Source organism: Heloderma suspectum, chromosome 3 (assembly GCF_057233095.1).
Source record: "Heloderma suspectum isolate Gila_16-S chromosome 3, 16-S_ref, whole genome shotgun sequence".
Taxonomy (NCBI): Eukaryota; Metazoa; Chordata; class Lepidosauria; order Squamata; family Helodermatidae; genus Heloderma; species Heloderma suspectum.
Window position 1 is genome coordinate 295190007 of NC_139460.1, and position 20800 is coordinate 295210806.

Sequence of the window (20800 nt, forward strand, 5' to 3'; positions counted from 1 at the left end):
CAATGGTGTCCGTATCGCTTGCAGAACAGAGCCAGCCAGCAGCTCTGTGGACACACTGCGGAGCGGAGCCAGCTAGTGAGGATTCCAGAGGGGAGGAACAGATCGCCCCCCCTGCGGACCCCCCCGCAAACTCAAGGTAAGGGGACTCGTACATCCCTACAGCCAGTACCATATAAACAAAGCAGCTGCCATGGGGCCAAATATGTTTCTAGCCGCCTGTTCCCCTGCATCTTGCCAGGAGAGTTGGTATTTTGACATACTTTGGTCCTGGTCAGCCGCTGCACTAATTCCCAAGGAATGAGGAAGGCACAACTGATAATTTCCTGCCACCCACTAGATGTAAATGCCAACTATTTTTGAGTTTGGGGAATATGGATGGTGGATGCTATGTAATTGAAGTACTCCTCTAATTGAAGCCAGCAAAGCACCTGGCTGGAGATAAGAACAGCCGAGGTGAAAGTTAAATATCCTTATTGTGCAATTCTGTCCATGAGATCTACTGACTGAGCAGCCCTTGGAGGTCATAGAAGTGCTGCTTCACAAGCAAAGATGGTGGTGAAATGAGATGTCTGCCACTTGACGCACCACCAGCCCCAAACACTGGCAGAAGCCTCTGCCAGCTGGAAGGCTCTACAGGCCAAGTCCTGGGATCAGTGCAGCTGAGAATGTGGAGTGGGCATCTCAGGGGAGAACACACCTATGCTGCTTTCAATCCCCTCATTGCATGGACGTGCTCATGATCATGGTGGTGATCTGTGCCAGAAAAGATCTGGCATCAATAATTCCCCTCCTATTGACTCCAATGGGAGGGCACAGCTAATATGGGGATTGCTCCTCCCACTCTTTTTTCTGTGTTTCCTCACTCCCCTTCCAAGCTGGGGATGGCTTGGATGCAGCAGAGCTGGGGGCGAACCTTGGGCCTGCAGGATTCCCAGCCATGGGATTGCTCAGCCTATCTTGTCTGATGTCACATTATAATACAAAGGGTATTGAACGTCAGGCCCATGGGCCAAATCCAGCCCACCTGGGGCTCCAATCTGGCCTTCTGGATGGCCACCCCCCTTTCCCAGGCCCCACCACCTCCCTGACTGCCAATTATTTTGCAGTTTCTCAGCTTTTGCACATTTTCCCCAGTTCTAAAAGGTAGAAATGCCTCTCCTAAGGCTTAGTTACTGGCAGTAAGTGCTTTAAGCTAAAATATGCTGGTATTTTGGTCCTTCCCTTTTTGCATTCATCCCCATCCACCTCTGGAATGTGACCCCTGGGAGCTTCTCTGGAAATGAATTGGCCCCTTGGGCCAAAAGAGGTTCTATATCTTTGTGATATAGCATTATACAAAATGGTGCTGAAAAAGAGCAGTGCTTAAGTCAAACACCAGAGATTCTAGTGATGTATGGTTGGCTTGGAAATGCACACACTTGGTGCAAACTCTTCATACCAGCCAAAGGGGTTGCCCACTTCTTTTTTCATGTACTGAAGGCCAGAGATCAGTAGCCAAGCCCATGTTTTGCATGTATGAGGTCTCAGATTCAATACTTGGGAAAAACAGTAGCCTGAGGTGTTGGGGAGCTGTTCTCACTCTGAATAGCCAATGTGAAGACAGATGGACCACTTGCAGTATAAGGCAATTCCATGTTTTCAATGTCTTCCTGCTGATCAGCGCATATTCCTTATGTGTCTATGTTATTTTAGGCAGAAATTTCAATCAGAATGGCGACCTCATAGACTGGTGGACTCAAAACTCTGCGCAAGCATTTAAGAAACAGTCTGAGTGCATGGTGTACCAGTATGGAAACTTCACATGGGATCTGGCTGGTGGACAACATGTATGTTCTGTCCTTCTTATTGAAATGATTGTTTACATTTTTATGCACATCCTTCTACCGAGTCCCATAACGAAGTCATTGCCCTCTGAAAGTCATTGCCCATTCCACATCTTGATTGTCTCAATCCTCCATTTTGACCTTCAAGCCATGTATCGTTGCACTTCCTGGAACCAGTAATTTTTTTCTAGGAAAAAAGTCAACAACATTTTCTTTTCTTCCTTTTTCTTTGCAGCTCAGTGGAATCAATACCCTTGGGGAAAACATTGCTGATAACGGTGGCATTAGACAAGCATACAGGGTGAGAAATGTCCATTTTCTCTCTGTCTTCACACAGTTCAGATGATTATTTAGTGGAGCACATTCACTGAAAGGCAGTTAAACATAGTTTGTATGTAGCACAAGCTGGTATTACTTTTGCACAAAACTGGTGTATTAAACCTCCAATGTCTTGTTACATAATCTTCAGGGCCTAAAATGGGCTCCTCTCTTCCTTGGAGATCAGAGGCCTCTCCCCCCACCCCAAGTACTGAAAGTACATCCATTGAAGGGATATGCCCCCACCATCTGTGCATTTGGCCAGTGTGGGAAGGAACTCTGTGCACATATATATAGTACATGCATAGAGCCTTTTCTCATGATGGCCAAATGCAGGAACAGCAGGAAAACATTTCCATTCCAGGCAGCAGTGGGGAGGTGCTATGGTACAAGTTGGTCAGGGGTGGGGCTAGTTTGCCCCACAAACTCTCACATTTTTTTCAAAGCATGGGGGAGGGTTGTCTGAGCCCCCCTCATGTCTCTTCCTTTCGATATTACAAGCCTCCCCTCCTATTCTATCTCCATCACACCTCCCCTCTTCCTGTCCTTCATTCCCCATCTTCATCCTATCTTTACAAAAGGAATTAGGGAAGTTCTTAACATCTGCTGCAACTCACCCTCTTCCCTGGAAGGAAGGTCATTGGAAATAAGTCTTTTGCGGGGGTAAGCAACATCAATGGCTGGACATGAAGTAAAGGCATCCATATAGAACGTAGAAGGGCCCACTGATTGGTTGCATGCAGCCTCCTAAAAGCCAGAGTCCCTCCTGTACAATGACCTTACTGCTTCTCCACTGTCATTACCAAGAATTTCAGTGGAGTTACCCCACTTTTTAATCAAAAAGATTCTGATGTATTTTTTAACGTGTTAATTTAACATGAGATTTACACCAAAGACAACCTTGGGTGAGGGACAGATAAAAGGAAGTTCTCCACACAACACATACTTAAACGATGGAATTTGCAACCACAAGATGTAGTGATGGCCAGCAACGTGGATGGGTTTAAGAGGGGATTAGACAAATTAATAGATGATAAGGCTATTGATGGCTACTAGTCCTGATGGCTATATGCTGCCTGTTGTATCAGAGGTAGCATGTCTATGTGCGCCAGTTGCTGGGAAACATGACCGGGATGGTGCTATATGTCCCACTTGTGGGTTTCCCACAGGCAGCTGGTTAGCCACTGTGTGAACAGAATGCTAGACTAGATGGACCTTGATCTGATCCAACATGGCTCCTCTTATGTTCTTAATAATGTCCCACTTCCCACCAAATCTGCATATTAAGATCTTTGCAATTTTCCACAATACTTAAATAAAAGTACTGCAGGATGAAGATGATAAAGATAAGAGCTAAGATTAATATACCTGCCTCTTTTCTTTTTTTTTCCATGTTGATGGAATTTAGTTATAGAGTATGCTACTTAAATGTAGCATACTCTATAATACAGACTCTACATACAGACCCTCCAATCTGCTATGCATTCAATGTGCCCACCAGGAGACACACAAAAGAAAGCATACTACCTCCTCCAAGGGTGTTTTTCATGAACCAAGCAGCTATGAGATTTACATAAACACAATTCACAGCTGATACAAGAAATCTTTGTGTCTCCGGAAGAACATTTTAAGATGAGGTGGAAAAGTTACAGGGCATTTGCAGAGAAGAGTTCCTCCCAGACTTTCCCTGTGGTGTTAAGCAAGAATTGCAGTAGTCAGTAGGTAAATAAGGGCTCAGTCCTATGCATGTTTAGACAGAAAAATGCCTTACAGCTCCTAGCATTCCCCAGCCAGCATGGTTGGCTGGAGGGATGCTGAGAAATGTAGGACTTTTTTCTGTCTAAACATAGGATTACACCCTAAATCATACTAGAAAATAAGGCAGTCATTTACATATAATTTTGATGAAATGTTAACTGACGTGAAGCTTTCTCAACTGTGCTCATGGAAAAAAGCAGTTTCTGCCCTATATTTTCTTTATCTTAATTAAAAGAGTACAGAACACACAGTCAAATTAGCTGAATGTCCAGGACATAGTGCATTCCAGTAAGGATCACACTGTTTTTACTTGTCTGTACAGAGATTACAATTCTTTTATCTTTCACTTACATTTTTCAAGAATTTTCCCACCAATGTAGCCACAGCAAATCAGGATGAACTATAGCAGTCTATGAGACACCCCCCTTCCGTATGAATTATTGTGATTTTCATACCAGCACAATGGGATTCCAGTGGCTATGGAAAACCATTTTAACTAATGGGTCTTATCGCATTCTGATTCTATCCACAAGGGAATGCTGACTTGCTTTTACATTTCACTTTATGCTGTCCTAGAGGAGCTGTATGACATCCATATTCTGCAATGTGACAGGCTATGTGGCAGTGTGCTGTCTTCATGTTCACTTTGTGATCCTCTGATTGGCTGGGATCATGCAGTAAAGATGAAAGAAGCCTTAAACATACCACCGAAGCATCAGTATATTAGAGCTGTGGACAGGTGTGAAAAAAATCTGAAAGGCAGATTTGTAGGGGTGTTGCAGGGGTTTTGTGATCTGAAAATTTTGCCCTGAAAATGTAGATAAATAAAATGGATTTGGAAGTAATTCTACTCAGTAGGGTTGCACTGAGTAGAGTTGCACAGTTAGGAAACTATAACTTCTCTCCCTTTGTTCTCTTTATTTGTCAGGCCTATGAAAACTTTGTAAAAAAGAATGGAGAAGAGAGACTGCTTCCCGGGCTTGACTTCAACCATAAGCAGCTGTTCTTCCTGAACTTTGCACAGGTATTATACTCCACTTGACTGAAAGCTTTGGAAATTATTTTGAGTTACAATTTCACAGTTAACTTGGAAACAGCAGGCTGGCTTTTCTCCTTTTAATACAAACTGGCAGAATTGCTAAATCAAGCAGCCTTCGTGGCAGCAGGGCTGAGAGGGGAGCGGCCTGTCAGATTAAGTTAATCACAGCTAAGTGGGTGAACGTGTTCAGGAGGTGAGTGAAGACCGTGTGTGTGTGTGAGTGAGAGAGAAAGTATTTCATAACATGTACAAGTTAAATGTGTTCTTTCATTGTCTTGGTTTTAATTTTCATGTCATAGCCTCTCTCAGATAAGACCTCAGCAAAACTAAAGTGGCACTGCTCTCAAATAATCATTTTTGCAATCTTTTGTTGTTTTTAAAGATTTGGTGTGGAACATACAGGCCAGAATATGCTGTCAACTCTATTAAAACAGATGTCCACAGCCCAGGCAAATTCAGGTGAGTGTTTTCAAGCATCAATTTCTTAAACAGTGGTATTATTTATTTATGCCAACCTCCCCCAACCTGGAGCCCTCCAGATGTTTTGGGCTGCAACTGCCATCATCCCCAGCCAGCACTGGGAAAGCACCAAATTAGGGAAGGATGTTTTACACGCAAAAATAGACTCCTTGTAATACATGTGTTGCGAAGAGAAAACTCACTGGAAAAGACCCTGATGCTGGGAAAGATTGAGGGCAAAAGGAGAAGGGCACGGCAGAGGATGAGATGGCTAGATAGCATCACCGATGCAATGAATATGAACCTGAGCACACTCCGAGAGAGTGCGCAGGACAGGAAGGCCTGGCGTACTATGGTCCATGGGGTCACGAAGAGTCGGACACGACTGAACAACTGAACAACAACAATACATGTGTTAATCTGTAAAGTGCCATAGGGCTCTTGCCATTTTTGTCAACTTTGACATCCAGTAGTCGTTAGCTGTTCACAGATTTCAACTGTAAATCAGAAATCAATATTGACAGCAGGTGTGTGCATGAGTGTGTGTGTGTGTGTGTGTGTGTTTCTGACATTATCTGAGTGGCATAGGAGCCAGGAAAGCCAGTGTTCCACTTCAGTCACATCAGGAGGTCTAGACCATGTGAAAAGAGTCCACATGGGGCCTGTATGTGACCTGGGTCATGAGAGGAGTGACACTGATGTGGGAGGAGCTGCATTGGGGTGGTCTCCTTCCACATGGCCTAGATCTTCCACTATCACTATAATGGCCCAGGACCACACACAGCTTAGCTTCCATCCTGCTCAGATAACATGAACAGGGGCTCTGTCTTAGATGTGTTTCATAGTCATTCACACAATGCTACATGAGGCATTTTTTACAAGTTCTTTAGATCATAGAATCATAGAATCATAGAATAGTAGGGTTGGAAGGGGCCTACAAGGCCATCGAGTCCAACCCCCTGCTCAATGCAGGAATCCAAGTCAGAGCATCCCTGACAAATGGCTGTCCAGCCTCGTCTTGAAGGCCTCCAGTGTGGGAGAGCCCACCACCTCCCCAGGTAATTGGTTCCATTGCCGTATTGCTCTGACACTCAGGAAGTTTTTCCTGATGTTCAGTCGGAATCTGGCTTCCTGTAACTTGAGCCCATTATTCCGTGTCCTGCACTCTGGGATGATCGAGAAGAGATCCTGGCCTTCTTCTCTGTGACAACCTTTCAAGTACTTGAAGAGCGCTATCATATCTCCCCTCAGTCTTCTCTTCTCAAGGCTAAACATGCCCAGTTCTTTCAGTCTCTCTTCATAGGGCTTTGTTTCCAGTCCCCTGATCATCTTTGTTGCCCTCCTTTGAACCCTCTCCAGCTTGTCTGCATCCTTCTTAAAGTGTGGTGCCCAGAACTGGACACAGTACTCCAGATGAGGCCTAACCAGTGCTGAGTAGAGGGGAACTAGTACTTCCCGGGATTTGGAAGCGATGCTTCTATGAATGCAGCCCAAAATAGCATTTGCCTTTTTTGCAGCCACATCACATTGTTGGCTCATATTCAGCTTGTGATCGACGACAATTCCAAGATCCTTCTCGCTCGTAGTGTGGTTGAGCCACGTATCCCCCATCTTGTAACTGTGCATTTGGTTTCTTTTTCCTAGGTGCAGAACTTGGCATTTGTCCCTATTAAATGCCATTCTGTTGTTTTCTGCCCAGCACTCCAGTCTATCCAGATCACTTTGAATTTTGTTTCTGTCTTCCAAAGTATTAGCTATCCCTCCCAATTTTGTGTCATCTGCAAATTTGATCAGCATTCCCTGCACCTCCTCCTCCAAGTCATTAATAAAAATATTGAAGAGCACTGGGCCCAGGACTGAGCCCTGCGGTACCCCACTCGTTACCTCTCCCCAGCTTGAGAAGGTCCCATTGATAAGCACTCTTTGGGTCCGATTCTGTAGCCAACTGTGGATCCACATGATCGTTGTTTCATCTAGCCCACTTCGAGCTAGTTTGCTCATCAGGATATCAATCAGATGTCATCGTGATCCCCCAGTTTCACATCTGTTTTTTAAGAGCACTTTCTGGAGGGGGGAGTGTTTAGAGCAGCGAAAATGAGGTATTATTTCTGAAAGCAAAAGAACTACTTGTGTATTTGTGCTATTCTGCTGCAACACCGGGACACCTAGAAGTGATGTAGTGGAAAAGCAGGAAAGGAAAAGCTCTTCGTGTAGAGCTTGGATCTCAGTTCTGCAGTAAAGCCAAAAGTAAATACAGTGATTAACAGCTTTGCGTAGAAAAGTTCTTAAAATGGCAGGTAGTGTGACCAGGGGAGAAGACAGATAAATGTTTTAACTGAGGTATAAACGGTCTGAACCACTGGCTGCATTCGGAGGCATTTGTCTGCTGGACAGAGACTATGTGTTCAAATAACTTCCTCCTGGGATGTTTGTCTTCTTGTCCTTCCTGGAACAATTTGTGCTCTGTCACAGCATAGGAGAGCAGCAGCAGCCTTCTTGCTCACCCCACATATTGCCGTTGCCATTAAACTAGCTTCACAGGGTATTTCTACATGCACAGATGCCCTGACATGGCACTATCAAGTTTGCACAGTCTTCTGTCCACAGCAAAATGGATGTTTGGGGACATACAGTGAGATCCTTGTAGGAATTTTTTGTAGTTATATTGTGATGGAGGTTAATGTGGAAATTCAGCCTTATAAGAAGCCCACACCTGAACAGGTTGAAAAATAATGTTTGCAAAGTAATGTAATGCATTCAGAAGACAGTTTGCATGGGTTCTGCAATCTATTCAGTGTTCACAGGATGATCCAAATAGATAACATTTGAAAAATACAGTGTTTTGTGTTCTGTTAAATCAAAGTGGACTAATGAGGGAAAATATTTTTAAAAACCTATTGAAATGGATTTCTAAATGCCTGTGCTACGTAAAAAAAAATTGTGGATCTGTGCTTTAATAACCACCTGGCCAAATTTTGTGTTGATATACTTCATATCAGTTTTGAAAGAGCCTTTTTGGCCAGGGGTGGGGAGGTGTCAAATTCTCACTATTTCTTATATCCTACATAATTAAATATTTAATGAAAGCAGCAACTGTTCCAGGTGCTGGTATCAAAATGGTATTCTCATGTGGGTGTGTTCTTGAGGGTTTTCCCCAGGAAATCTGTGGCTTTCTCCCTGAGACAATTATATTCAAACTCCAGCACTCACCCTAATTTGTGCAACAGTGTTTGCTTTGATCAACTACAGTTCCCAGGACCTTTGCCTAATGTGCATTTTATTCATTTGCATTGCTTGTTCATTCTCTGAGTTCTTTGTATATTTGCATTTGGACATGGTTTAGACTTGCATAACAGGCACCTCATTTCATTGCTAACTAGATATCCATATATAGATTATATGTCCAATGTGGACAACTCCTATGGCCAGTAATAACATGGTAATCCGTAATGGTGAGTGATGGCCACAGAGGAAGTGGATGGAATTATCCATCACTTATCACCTTGGGGTGTCAGCATTCATCCCCCCACCCTGTGATCTATGGGAAGGGAAAGAAGGAAATGGTGCATAGCTCTGCTGGAGTGTCTTTATGCTATATGGCCCAGTTCCTAGTTGCCTTTGCATATGGTTGGTTGCCACAGAGGCAATTCCTGAGGAGAATGGGAACCAGCCATGGGAATGGAGTTTGGGATGACCATCACACTGCATCTTACTTACACCCCTCCAATAAATACACTCACCTTGATCCAGCAAAGTTGATTCAAGGAACCTGGAAACAGGTCCATTTGCACACATTGGGCTTTTCCACTTAAGTCTGATATATGGGAAAGAATGCTGCATAGAGCAAAGAATGCATGTGCCTCTTGGGCTCAGAAGCTGCCACAAAGCAATGCCTCCTGAGCTGGTTCCAGAAATGCTTCCAATCCAACCAGAAGCCATGGTTCCAGCCTGGATTTTAGCCAGGGTAGATCTCTACCCCATCCTTGGTAGCAGCAGAAGAAGGAGGAATCAAGTGCAGTTCTGACTCTGTCATAGCTAGGACACAGGCCCTCTTCTTCCACAATCCCTCCTGCCTCTGCCGCTCTTGGTATAGGGCATCCTATGTTTTGTGGAAATTATTCCTATGTGGTAACTTATAAAGTACGTGTTTTCTGGGTGAGCATTAGAAGTGTTGTTTCTGTCTTGTATCCAGGGCTTAGATTGCTGTTTGTACGAAGTGAATTACAAATAATAAGAAAAGTGAAGGTTAATCTGTTTAGAAGCCATATGCTCAAAGCCCAAGAACTGGAAGATAGGAAGATTGGCCGTTTCCCTATTTTGGTGTTGTTGTTTTTGGTGAAGTAGAACCAGTGGTACCAAAACATTATTTTATCTTGCTTTAAAGGGTCCTGGGATCACTACAGAACACTCGAGAGTTTTCTGAGGCCTTTCAGTGTGCTAATACGCAATACATGAATCCTGTGAAAAAGTGTCGTGTATGGTGATGGAGCAACAAATGGTGGAACCCAAGAAGGACAAGCTTTCCAGAAATTGGGAATGTTTTGAGTGTGTTAGGAGTGGATTTGCCGCAAAAGAATCAACCACAGGAACCTATCAAGTGCACTGAAGTAATGCATTCTCCAGAAAAGAAAAGAAAACCTCGCTAGGCAGCAGCAACTGCCAAAAATTACTGGGACTAAACTCGGGGAGGATAAATTGCTGCATACATCAGGCTTCTTCATTTTTCAACTATGTGCCAGTTTAATTCTGACTAATTTCCATTTGGCCTGCTGATTTTATTTAATGTTTTAGCCTTTTCATCAACACATTTGCTTGAAAGCGAATCCCACTAGTTTCAGTGAAACTTACTTCCATGCAAGTATGCTCACTCTAAACAACCTGCTTGTCCTGTACATGTGTTCTGATATTTATGATCAGGCAAAAGGAAGGGAGTGCCAAGTAACACAGTAGCATGGACATGAAACATAATGATGAGTCAAGAGTTTACATTGAGTGTGGGATTCTCTAACATCTTCTATTATGTTTCACATGCTTTACCAAATTGTTGTTTTGCAGAGGTGGCCTTAGGCACTGCAGCAAAGAGAAGCCTGTAGGGGCCCCAATATTAAAGTTCTCAGACATAATGCACCCAGAAACGTATTTAAATCTATACGTTCTCATACAACAACACCTATAACCCCAGTTGTAGGGGTAGACAGCTAGTCACATGTACCAATTGGTGGCTCCGGATGTAATGAATATCCCTGTTCACAACAAAAGATGTGTAAGATCTGTAGGGTACGGATGAGTCTTGCAATACGTATGGGGATGTGTCACCAAATGTGTAATGGCAGGTCACGTCTGCAAAAGTCTGCTCATATGTGCCATTTCTTGTGGGATTGGAGTGTATGTGATTGGGACTGACCCATCGCTGGTTGAAGGAAAAGCCATCAAGCAGGCCTTATTTTTTCCCTAATAAGAAATCGGTAACTAGGCAAGATGATTCTCCCATCTGCCTCCATAATATACTGCGTATGGGACTGTCTGTTCAAGATGTACGCACCCCATGGGCTCTACCTTACGGCCTCTCTGGTTTCTTTTCATTTTTATTTGAAACCATTTTCATGAGAACAATCCAAAGACAAATTTTAATCTACTTAAGGGATTAACTATTGACCAAATTTGTTGTTTGCTACTTTCCAGCCGAAACAATGCTGTAGATAATGTATTAATATTTTTAGCATATATTAATCATTGCAGTTGTAATCAAAAACTCCTTCATGTTTTTTCTAAGATTTGCTTGCTTTATCTCAAACCTTGAATTTTTTTTTTAAGAAAACAAGTATTTGTAATAATATATAAATCATACTTTTTTATATTTAATTCTGAACTATACCGGACATGAATTGCTATACATTATTACTGTGGGTGCATATCATTGGAGTGGCAGGGTACAGATTTCTGTAGATGATTAATTCTCAGCACAGACATTTCTACTGATTGTGCCTTTAGAGATAAATTCTTAAAGGCTAGTTCTACAAACACTGGGACGTACACACCTAACTCAAGTGATGTTTGTAATTCCTTTGAACCAACAGGACCTTTCACTTCAGTAATAATGTTACCTATTACGTAGGCATTTACATATCTGGACTTTTACTAGTAAAATGTCTTTTAAAATCTGCTACATTAACTTTGAAGTGCCCTCCCAGAAATGGCAAAGAAACATATTGCTTCTGGTATTGAAGCACACTGAGATTTCCAAATAAATAAATACCGGATACCTCAGATCACTTGAATGGGTCTATTTCTGAGCACTTGAAGGCTCTGAGTGCATTTTACTTTTCAACTTTGTCATCTGATGAAGCATTTTGATAATTAAATTTAAGCCACGTGTACCTTATTGTCTATAACAATTGGCAGTGTGTCTTTTCTTGGGGAAGGAGGGGTGACGCACTTGCATGAGCACACTCACTCTTTCAACACCAAGCATGGGCAACCTTCTTTCTGTGGAGGGCTGCGTTTTAGCAATGGGTGGGACCAAAGCCAGTGGTGGCCATGTCCAGAGCCAACAGTGGCAGGGTCAACCCTTACCTTGTTCTCTTTCTGCTACCTCCTTTTCTGTGTGTGTGTGTGTGTGTGTGTGTGTGCGCGCGCACGCACATGCGCCAACCACATCCTTTCTCTCTCCCTCCTCCTTCCTGCTCAGTGGGCTGCTAGGGACAAATTATTCTTGCCAGAAGTCTGAACTGACTGCATGAAGAGGGCTTTTTGAAATTGGGCCAAGGGCTGCATGTGGCCAATGCCTGTTTTACCCTCTTGAGTTGGCCATCCATTCTTCTTGGAGCATGTACAGTGACATGGCCATTGCATGAGATTACTCAGCTTCCTTCTGGTGAAAAGATGGTCTGATTCAACATCTGATGCGTCATCTGATTTGTTGCCATGAGATTCAGAAACTGAAATTTTGCATGTCATTGACAATCTCCACAAGGATTGAATTGGAAAATTTCAGTTTCTGTTTGCAGTGAAGGTATCTGGCAACCTGTTTCTATGGTTGCCTTCCCCCCCCCCCAGGTTTTGATGCAATTCCATTTTTTCAAGTTGGCCTTCCTATTGATTTGAAAAGTCGTTAATCTCCAACAACACTTACCGTGAGGTGCACCCTTAGATCTGAACTTTCCTAATCTCCAAGGGCATGTCTTGGGATAACTTGATCCTCATGCTTCTGCACAGCAACCCTGTCACATCCAAGATGGATGATCCATCTTGTAGGCCATGGTGCTTGCTGGGGCTAATGTATTCCAGTGATCTGCACATGCTCAGAAGTAGTGTGTTGCTACCTACTCAGGTGTTCAACTCCTTATCATCCCTGGGTTTCAAGCTATGAAATGGCTTGTGCTTTTCTCTGCACCATGCCGTGTTGGAGTGGCAAGAAGATATGGCAGAGATAAATGAGCTAAGGGGCAGAGCAAACTGAAACAGGTGAGTCGATGAAAGGTGGTGAGGAAGATTTAACAAATGGAGGTAAGCATGATGTATCCCTTGAGGTTTATGTCAACATTATACTGAGCTTAGATTGTCTATTGTGTATTCAAAAAAGCTGAAATAATGCTATTGTAGTGTTTTTTTAAAGGTGTATTGATTTCTAGTACAAAGACTTCACATTCTGCCTGTCTAAACACTTGGTATTTGCTATCCACTTCTTGAAATTTCTCAAAATGTTCACATTTTTTATCCCCATATTAGATGGGGGGGTGAGGGTGTTTTGTGGTAGTGCTGGTTCGTGGTTGGGGCAGGGGGCTTGAGCAATATGCCCTTAATGGGCCCACTTCCTTCTTGCAATTATCACTACTATCCATTTGCTGTTTGCCATCTTCACTTGGCCACTCGGAAGAAGGCTACAAAAGTTGATGGCAGCTGCTGCTCCTTCTTGCTCCTGTCATAGCTGACTCATTCCGAGAGGCCTGCTGAACAGAGGGTTCCAGGGGTTGGCAGTGGCAGCGAGCCTTCTTCTGAGGTATAGACTCTGGCAGGTGCCCACTGATGATGATGAGCCATGAAACTGCATTGTTCCCATTCGATCTTGAATATATCCAAGAATGGGCCTTGGCATTTCGGAAACTTGCCCACCACTGCCACCTAGGGGTGGACGAAAGTCCCTTACCTTTCGCTGAAGCTTGTTCGCGGTGGGGGGGAGGCGCTTCGCTGTTCCCCCCGTGAAGTTCAGGCCGCGGGGGGAGGCTTCCCGCCTCGCCACGGCCGAAATTCAGGCCGGGGAGGAGGCTTCCCGCCTCGCCCGGCCGCGAACGCGGAAGTTTAAAAAAAAAAAAAAAAAGCCCCCTGATAGGCTACGTGACGATTAACGTAGCCTATCACGGCTAGATTTGCAAAGTCAGCTGTGATAGGCTACGTCAATCGTCACGTAGCCTATCACGGGTGACTTAAAAAAAAAAACGCGTACGCTAATGGCGGCCCCCATAGGGAGCCGCCATTCCCGTTCCTTATTTGGTCGCTGTAGTCTACGTAAAGATTTACGTAGACTACGGAGAAAATAAGGGCAACGCAAATAGCAAATAGCGTTGCCCTTATTTTCGCCGTAGTCTACGTAAATCTTTACGTAGACTACAGCAACCAAATAAGGAATGCGAATGGCGGCTCCCTATGGGGGCCGCCATTATCCGTACACACTTTTTTTTTTTTTTTAAGTCACCCGTGATAGGCTACGTGACGATTGACGTAGCCTATCACGGCTGACTTTGCAAATCTAGCCGTGATAGGCTACGTTAATCGTCACGTAGCCTATCAGGGGGCGTTTGGTTTTTTTTTAACTTTTGCGTTCGCGGCCGGGCGAGGCGGGAAGCCTCCTCCCCAGCCTGAATTTCGGCCGGGGCGAGGCGGGAATCTAGCCGTGATAGGCTACGTGAATTTTTTTTTTTTCTAAATCAGGCATAATCTTTGAAGATTTGAAGATTCAAAGCTTCACATCTTCGAATCTTCAAATCTTCAAAGATCATGCCTGAATTAGAAAAAAAAAATTTGTGGAGAAGCCATGATTCTTCGAAGATAACGCCTTAATTAAAAAAAAAAAAAGCCGAAGTGGAGGATAGAAGGGGGTAAAACTTAGTCTCATTTGAAGAGATAGAACAACCCCCTGCTCAGTGCAGGAAGCCTGATTCCCAGGCAGTCGTCCATACAACTACTGACTGGGCCAATGTGAGGCTTCGAATCTTTGAACATACCAGCAGCCCCACCCCAAACACAAGTGCTGGGTGCTGCCACCACTGCCCCTCTTCCTCACGCCAGCTGTCAAGGGCTGGCACGGGGAAAAGAGCATTGGCAGACACCCCCCAGCCACTCTCCCTGGCTTCCAGCAGGTAGCAGGGGAGAAGAGGATAGGTGCCTCCTTCTTCCCTCCACCCCCACCTGCTACAGTGGCAGTGGCAAGGGACAAGCTGGTCATTTTCCCCAAGGCCAGGAAAACATGTGGAAAATGACAAGCCTCTCCTGCACCACTGCCATGCGGTGGGCATGTAGTCAGCAGAAACAGGAAGAGTTTCTGATCCTCCAGTGAGAGCCGCCGTCTTTAAGAGCAGGAAAACAGCACAGCGCTCGAGTGTGAACCGAGCTCGAGAATTCGATGAAGCACCACAATGGGGAAAATCTGACTATCCACACTGAGCGTGGATAATCACATTTTAATGCGAGAGCGTTTAACCCGACAGGACACCGAATTCTTTGCAATGGCGGGGGCAATGTAGATCGGCTGTTAGTAAATAGTTAAAGTACTATTTTGCGTCTGTTGGGTGATGCTCTGGGATGCTAAGCATCTGTCAATCCTTATTTTGCTTAGATACATTCAGGCTTTTGGTTCAAGCCTGAAAATGTCTGATAAAGTACTATATTAAATGAAGAGATTAATGACCTTGCTGAAATCATTTAACGTTCAAGCAATTAAAGTAACCAGAACATTTGAGTACATCTGTCGTCCTCATTTTCAGAGCACTTCAAATGGAAATGTATTCCATGAAATATGTAAACGTTATTGCAGCATAAGATGCTGTTTCCTCATTTACTCATTCTGTTTTAACCTCTCCAGACATGAGGAAATTACATTTCCCCACCCACCCACCCCATCATCTGTGGAAGGGACGTAGCTCAGAGGTGGAGCACCTGCTTTGCATGCAGAAGGCCTCAGGTCAATCCCCGACCTCTCCAGGTAGGGCTAGGAAAGAATCCTGCCTGAATCCCTGGAGAGCCACTGCTAGTCAGTGTAGACAACACTGGGCTAGTTGCACCAATGGTCTGACTCAGTATCAGTGGAGGCTGGTGGCTCCAATGTCAGTGGGGAAGTGAATCCACTCCAGGTTTCAGCCAGAACCTGTCAGAACTCTAAGGGAGCTATCCTTTAGCTCCTTTAGGTATCTTTACCTCCTTTAGCCATCCCTACATTTCTACCAACCTGTTGTCCACAGCAAACAAACAGCAGGACTTTCCCTTGATCATGGGGCCAGACACAAAGGCTCAGGGAAGTGATAGATCTCAGCAGGACTTTCATTCAGAGTGCCTTTGACTACTGTTCACACCTTCTAAAATAGAGGCACAAAAAGTTTCTCTGAGGGCAAGCAAACCTCTGAGGGGAAAACACGGAAGGAACATGATATTTTACCTCATGACATGGGCCTTTCAGCTGCTGTGTTTAAACTGACCCTCAAACTCCAAGGTTGAGGGCTGGAACAAAAGAACCGGTTCAGAGAATGAAGCCTGCTTATTTCCTCCACGTGTTCTTGCATGAGGTCACCGAATCATTTGCAGCAAAGTTCGTGTGAAGCAGATGGCATGCTACACACACTCAGTTAGCAGCCATTTTTAAAACTTCCAACTTCATTTTTCCAAGCAGTGCAATTATATCCACTTACTGTCATAAACTTTTCCCCACATCGCTGTGAACTCACCTATAAGACAGCATGAACAAACAGTGACACTTGCTTGTATGAACTGGATGAAAATTCTATTTAAATTTGAAAAGCCAAAAAATAACAATTCAGCTCTGAAATGTTGATGTTAGGTTTATTGGGCTTTTACGATCTGATGAAATATGTGCAGAGGAAAATGGTGGTGTGTCAAGTTACAGGAGGCAGCAGGCAAATACAGAAAGGGAAGTGTCAAAATATCAACTTTGTAATCAAGGAACTCAACCCTCATATAGATTGTGTTGAATATTCCATTTCAGAATTCAGAAAGACCTTAAAGTGCAACATTCATTTCACTACAATGTAACAAGCTGATCAAGAGAAGCAATTACAAAGTGGAAACTCATTAAGTCAAGTCCTGATTTTGTAACAGGCTGATTGCAGGCAGGGCCAGCCCTATCATTAGGCAGAGTGAGGCATTTGCCTCCGGTGGCAGACACTGGATGCTGTGGAAGGGGCAGAGGGGGCAGGCCCCTGGCAATTCCCCTCTTTTGGAGGACAGAGCTGTCTGTTCCAGGCAGCCTGCACTGCACCCTCTAAGCTAGTCTTCTACCCTCAGCTGTGGTAGAGGATGATGTCCCATTATCAGTTTTGAAGTAAGATTCAACAGCCATTCTGTAGGTCCTATGGGGAGCGCCATCTTGTCCTTTCCTTACGGCTGCAAAATGTCTTGGGATGGCTGTGCTGGTAGGACAATAGATGGCACAACAGCATGCAGGGTAGGCATATTGCATGATGGTGCAATTGGCAGGTTCCCCCTATGCCTTTATATCCGTTGCTGAATCATGAGACAAGGGGCAACCATAGCTTCTCCTGCCCATCTTTCCTTCCTCAGGAACAGCACAAGACATTTAGCTGCTTGAGGCAGAACAGCAAATTCCCCCACCCCTGCTCCAAGAAAGGTGCAGAGTACTGAAGGCGGACACCTAAGGCAGAAAATCCTACAACTGCCTCTCCCTGGAAGTAAAAATTCAGCAATGATAAATAACGTGCTGCCTGTTGGACACCTCACTCTACTTAATGACAAGGTACCCCTCTCTTAATGGTTCCCCTCTCTCATCCTTTTTATATCTCTCCCCTGCCTACTGTGCTGCACTACATCTGAAGTCTTGCTTGCCACAGCAGGCAGGGAGCTAGTGGACAGAAGGACCAGACATCAGGGAGTGTTACGTATGTTTGTGGCAGGAGACTCCAAGCTGCCTCATCTCATGATTCAGCAGCAAACTGAAAGGTACATTTGCCACCCAAATGGTGTATCTGCAATGGTAGTGGTGGTGGTGGGGAGTACATTCATATGTCACTTCAAATAATACAGTGTTCACTATTTTTCATACCTGGAAATTATCTGCATGTAGGAAAATATAGCAAGAATGAATGCTACTGTTATTGGATCTTGATTGGCTTTGATTTATTAGCCTATGCGTGATTTAATTTTCAGTTCAATGTTTGTAATTGGTATTTGATTAATGTCCTACAGAGCAAGCAAATTGAGTACTAATTATTGTATTTTGTAGGCAGATAGATACTGGATAGCAGACTAATTGCTAGAAGCATCTTCCTCTTGCAGCACCACAACAGGAAGTGGGAGAACAACTCTGTTCCCAACTGAAGTGGCATGTTATGACATGGGATGAGAGGGTGGCCAGTTGCACATTGCCAAAAAGAGGACACACATTGCCAAAAAGGAGGCCACCTGCTTGCCCAAAAATTGCATATGCTAATTCATGTGTATAGATACACATTTAAATTACTAGAATTTAAATAGAAATACAATCTTCTCTCATCATAATGGAGAAGGTTGTGACCAAGTAACCTGTGTTGTGTGCCTGCTCAGTCTGCTGGCCAGATGCTAACTGTAGATAGGTGGTGTCAAGACTCCTGCTGCTCTCCTTTGTTATGATTCTTTGACCCGGTTCACATGATTGCAGTGTGGTTAATAAGCCACTGTGGATTGTTAACCATCCTGCATGTGCTGGTCATGTGCTGGGGGAATTAGTCTAATTACCCTCAGCAGCGTGGCTTTCTGTGTCATGTGAACCCAGCCAGGGTGACTTGTTGGCGTGGTTAAGAAGCCACCCAGAACTCATGGGCTGTTTCAGAGTTCTCCATGGCAACAAGCCATGTTAACCTTGGCAACAAGCCACCCTGGCCAAGTTCACATGATATGGGAAGCCACACTGCTGAAGGTAATAATGCTAATCCCCCTCTGGCATGCTACTGGTACACATGGCAGGGAAAATAAACCACCGTGGCTTATTTTCCCCACTGTGATCATGCAAACAGGCCCACTATCTTTAAACATGATTTGGACTAGACAGACCTTCAAGTACAGGATGCTTCAAATATAGTAGGAGATCTGGCGACAGGCAACCCTCAGTTTGGCCATGTTCTGCCCACTTCATACAAAGAGGAGCGGCTTGAGCTGATCAGTTCCTACATCAGGCTACTGTCTCATTTCTCTTCTTTGGCACTTGATTTGTGCCACAGTGCTGCCCAAACAAAACAAGGTCGACTTACTTTGGAAAGCAGCCTAAAGCTGCAGACTAAATATGTACTGGATCCCACTGAGGTCTGTGAGACAGAGATAGCCCAAGACATTTTGAGGCCTGAAGAAGAAAATCGAATTGGCACTCTTTCCTCCTGCCCTCCCCAAGCCATGTCTGGAGAAGGGAAAGAGACGGAAGGAGGTGAAGATAACCTCAAGCCACGGCTCCAGCTGGACTGTCCCTCCTTTCTCCCACGGGGCCTTTACCACCAACTGCTCTGTGGGAAGGATCGCAGAAGACAGAGGGAGGGAGGCAGGCAAAGGCCACCTCAGGCCCCTGCTCCAGCTGGACTGTCCTTTCCATCCCCCAAAGGCTGGTCTACCATCAACTGCCCTGTGGGACGGAACCGTATGGATTATTTTTCATATTGGTTTAATGGTTTTTATTAATGTATGGTTGCTTTACTTGTAAGCCACCTTGGTAAGATATTATCCTGAAAGGCGAGACATACATAATTGTAATAAATAAATAAATGGTGGTAAAAAATATTATCATACAATTAACCATTTACTGTCCTGTAGTAGTATCCCTCACCCCCAAAATCTGCAAACCTGTGGGCCTCCAAACCCTTCCTCATGGTAGTGCCAGGCCTTTGGTGAGATTTCAGGGCATCTGCTTTCATGCAGGATTACAGCCTAAACCTTTTAGTTCTTCAAACACATCTAACATAATACATTGACCTATGGAGGGTTGTAAAGTGTTGTCATGGCTCAAGAAGATCTTCACTCAACAAGGCTATCAACTTTAATTACCAAGCACATGCTGCTGTATCTTCTTATAACATCACACAACTCTGCAAACTCCTCTAGGTCACCATTGTTTCTTGTTTGCACAAACCCTAGTCAAAAAGTCCAGGATCTACACAGCACAATTAAATGTTGATGCTACTTCAATGCTCCCTAATAACAGTAGAAGCAGTAACAGACATCGCATAATTAAAGAGAAGGGGTTGGCTTATATATGAACTGTCACTCATTGTCTGTCTATCTGTCTATCCTCTACAAATCTATCTAAGAACATAAGAAGAGCCATGCTGGATCAGGCCAAGGGTCCATCTAATTCAGCATTCTGTTCACACAATGGCCAACCAGCTGTTGACCAGGAAACACAAGCAGGACACGAGTGCAACACAACCCTCCTGCCCATGTTCCCCAGCAACTGGTATATGTAGGCTCACTGCTTCTGGTACTGGAGGTAGCACATAACCATCAAGACTAGTAGCCACTGATAGTCTTCTCCTCCAGGTATTTATCTAACCCCCTTTTAAAGCTATCCAAATTGGTGGCCATCACTACACCTTGTGGTAGAGAATTCCATAGTTTGACTATGCGCTGTGAAGAGGTATTTCCTTTTACCTGTCCTGAATCTCCCACCAATCAGGTTCATGGGATGACCTCGGGTTCTAGTATTATGAGAGAGGGAGAAAAATGTCTCCCTATCCACATTCTCCACACCATGCATCATTTTGTACACCTCTACCATGTCTCCCCTTACCCCCCTTTTTTCCAAGCTTAACAATCCCAGCTCTTGTAACCTTCTCTCATAGAGCAGATGCTCCAGCCCCTTGATCATTTTAGTTGCCCTTTTCTGCAGGTTTTCCAGCTCTACAATGTCCTTTTTTAGGTGTGGTGACCAGAACTGTACACAGTATTCCAAATGTGGTCGCACCATAGATTTGCATAAGGGCAGTATGATATTGGCAGTTTTATTCTCAATACCTTTTCCAATTATGCCTACCATGGAGCCTGCCTTTTTTTACAGCGGCTGCACACTGGGTTGACATCCTCACTGAGCTGTCCACCACAACCCCAAGATCTCTTTCTTGGTCAGTCACTGCTAGCTCAGATCCCATCAGGTTGTACTTGAAATTGGGATTTTTTTTTTTGCCCCAGTGTGCATCACTTT

General features: G+C 44.3%; 1 protein-coding gene across 8 annotated transcripts in view; it reads left to right on the forward strand.

Moving 5' to 3' along the window:
* MME (membrane metalloendopeptidase) overlaps positions 1–13059 on the forward strand; it is a 127484-nt gene extending 114425 nt beyond the window's left edge. For all 8 annotated transcript variants that reach the window (XM_084847315.1, XM_084847316.1, XM_084847314.1 and 5 more), the window contains 5 exons: positions 1693–1826; positions 2059–2124; positions 4828–4923; positions 5321–5397; positions 9782–13059. In XM_084847315.1, the coding sequence (XP_084703441.1) occupies positions 1693–1826; positions 2059–2124; positions 4828–4923; positions 5321–5397; positions 9782–9881 (473 nt within the window). In that variant the 3' untranslated portion in view covers positions 9882–13059. The remainder of the gene's footprint in view (positions 1–1692; positions 1827–2058; positions 2125–4827; positions 4924–5320; positions 5398–9781) is intronic.
* Positions 13060–20800: the final 7741 nt, after the last annotated feature.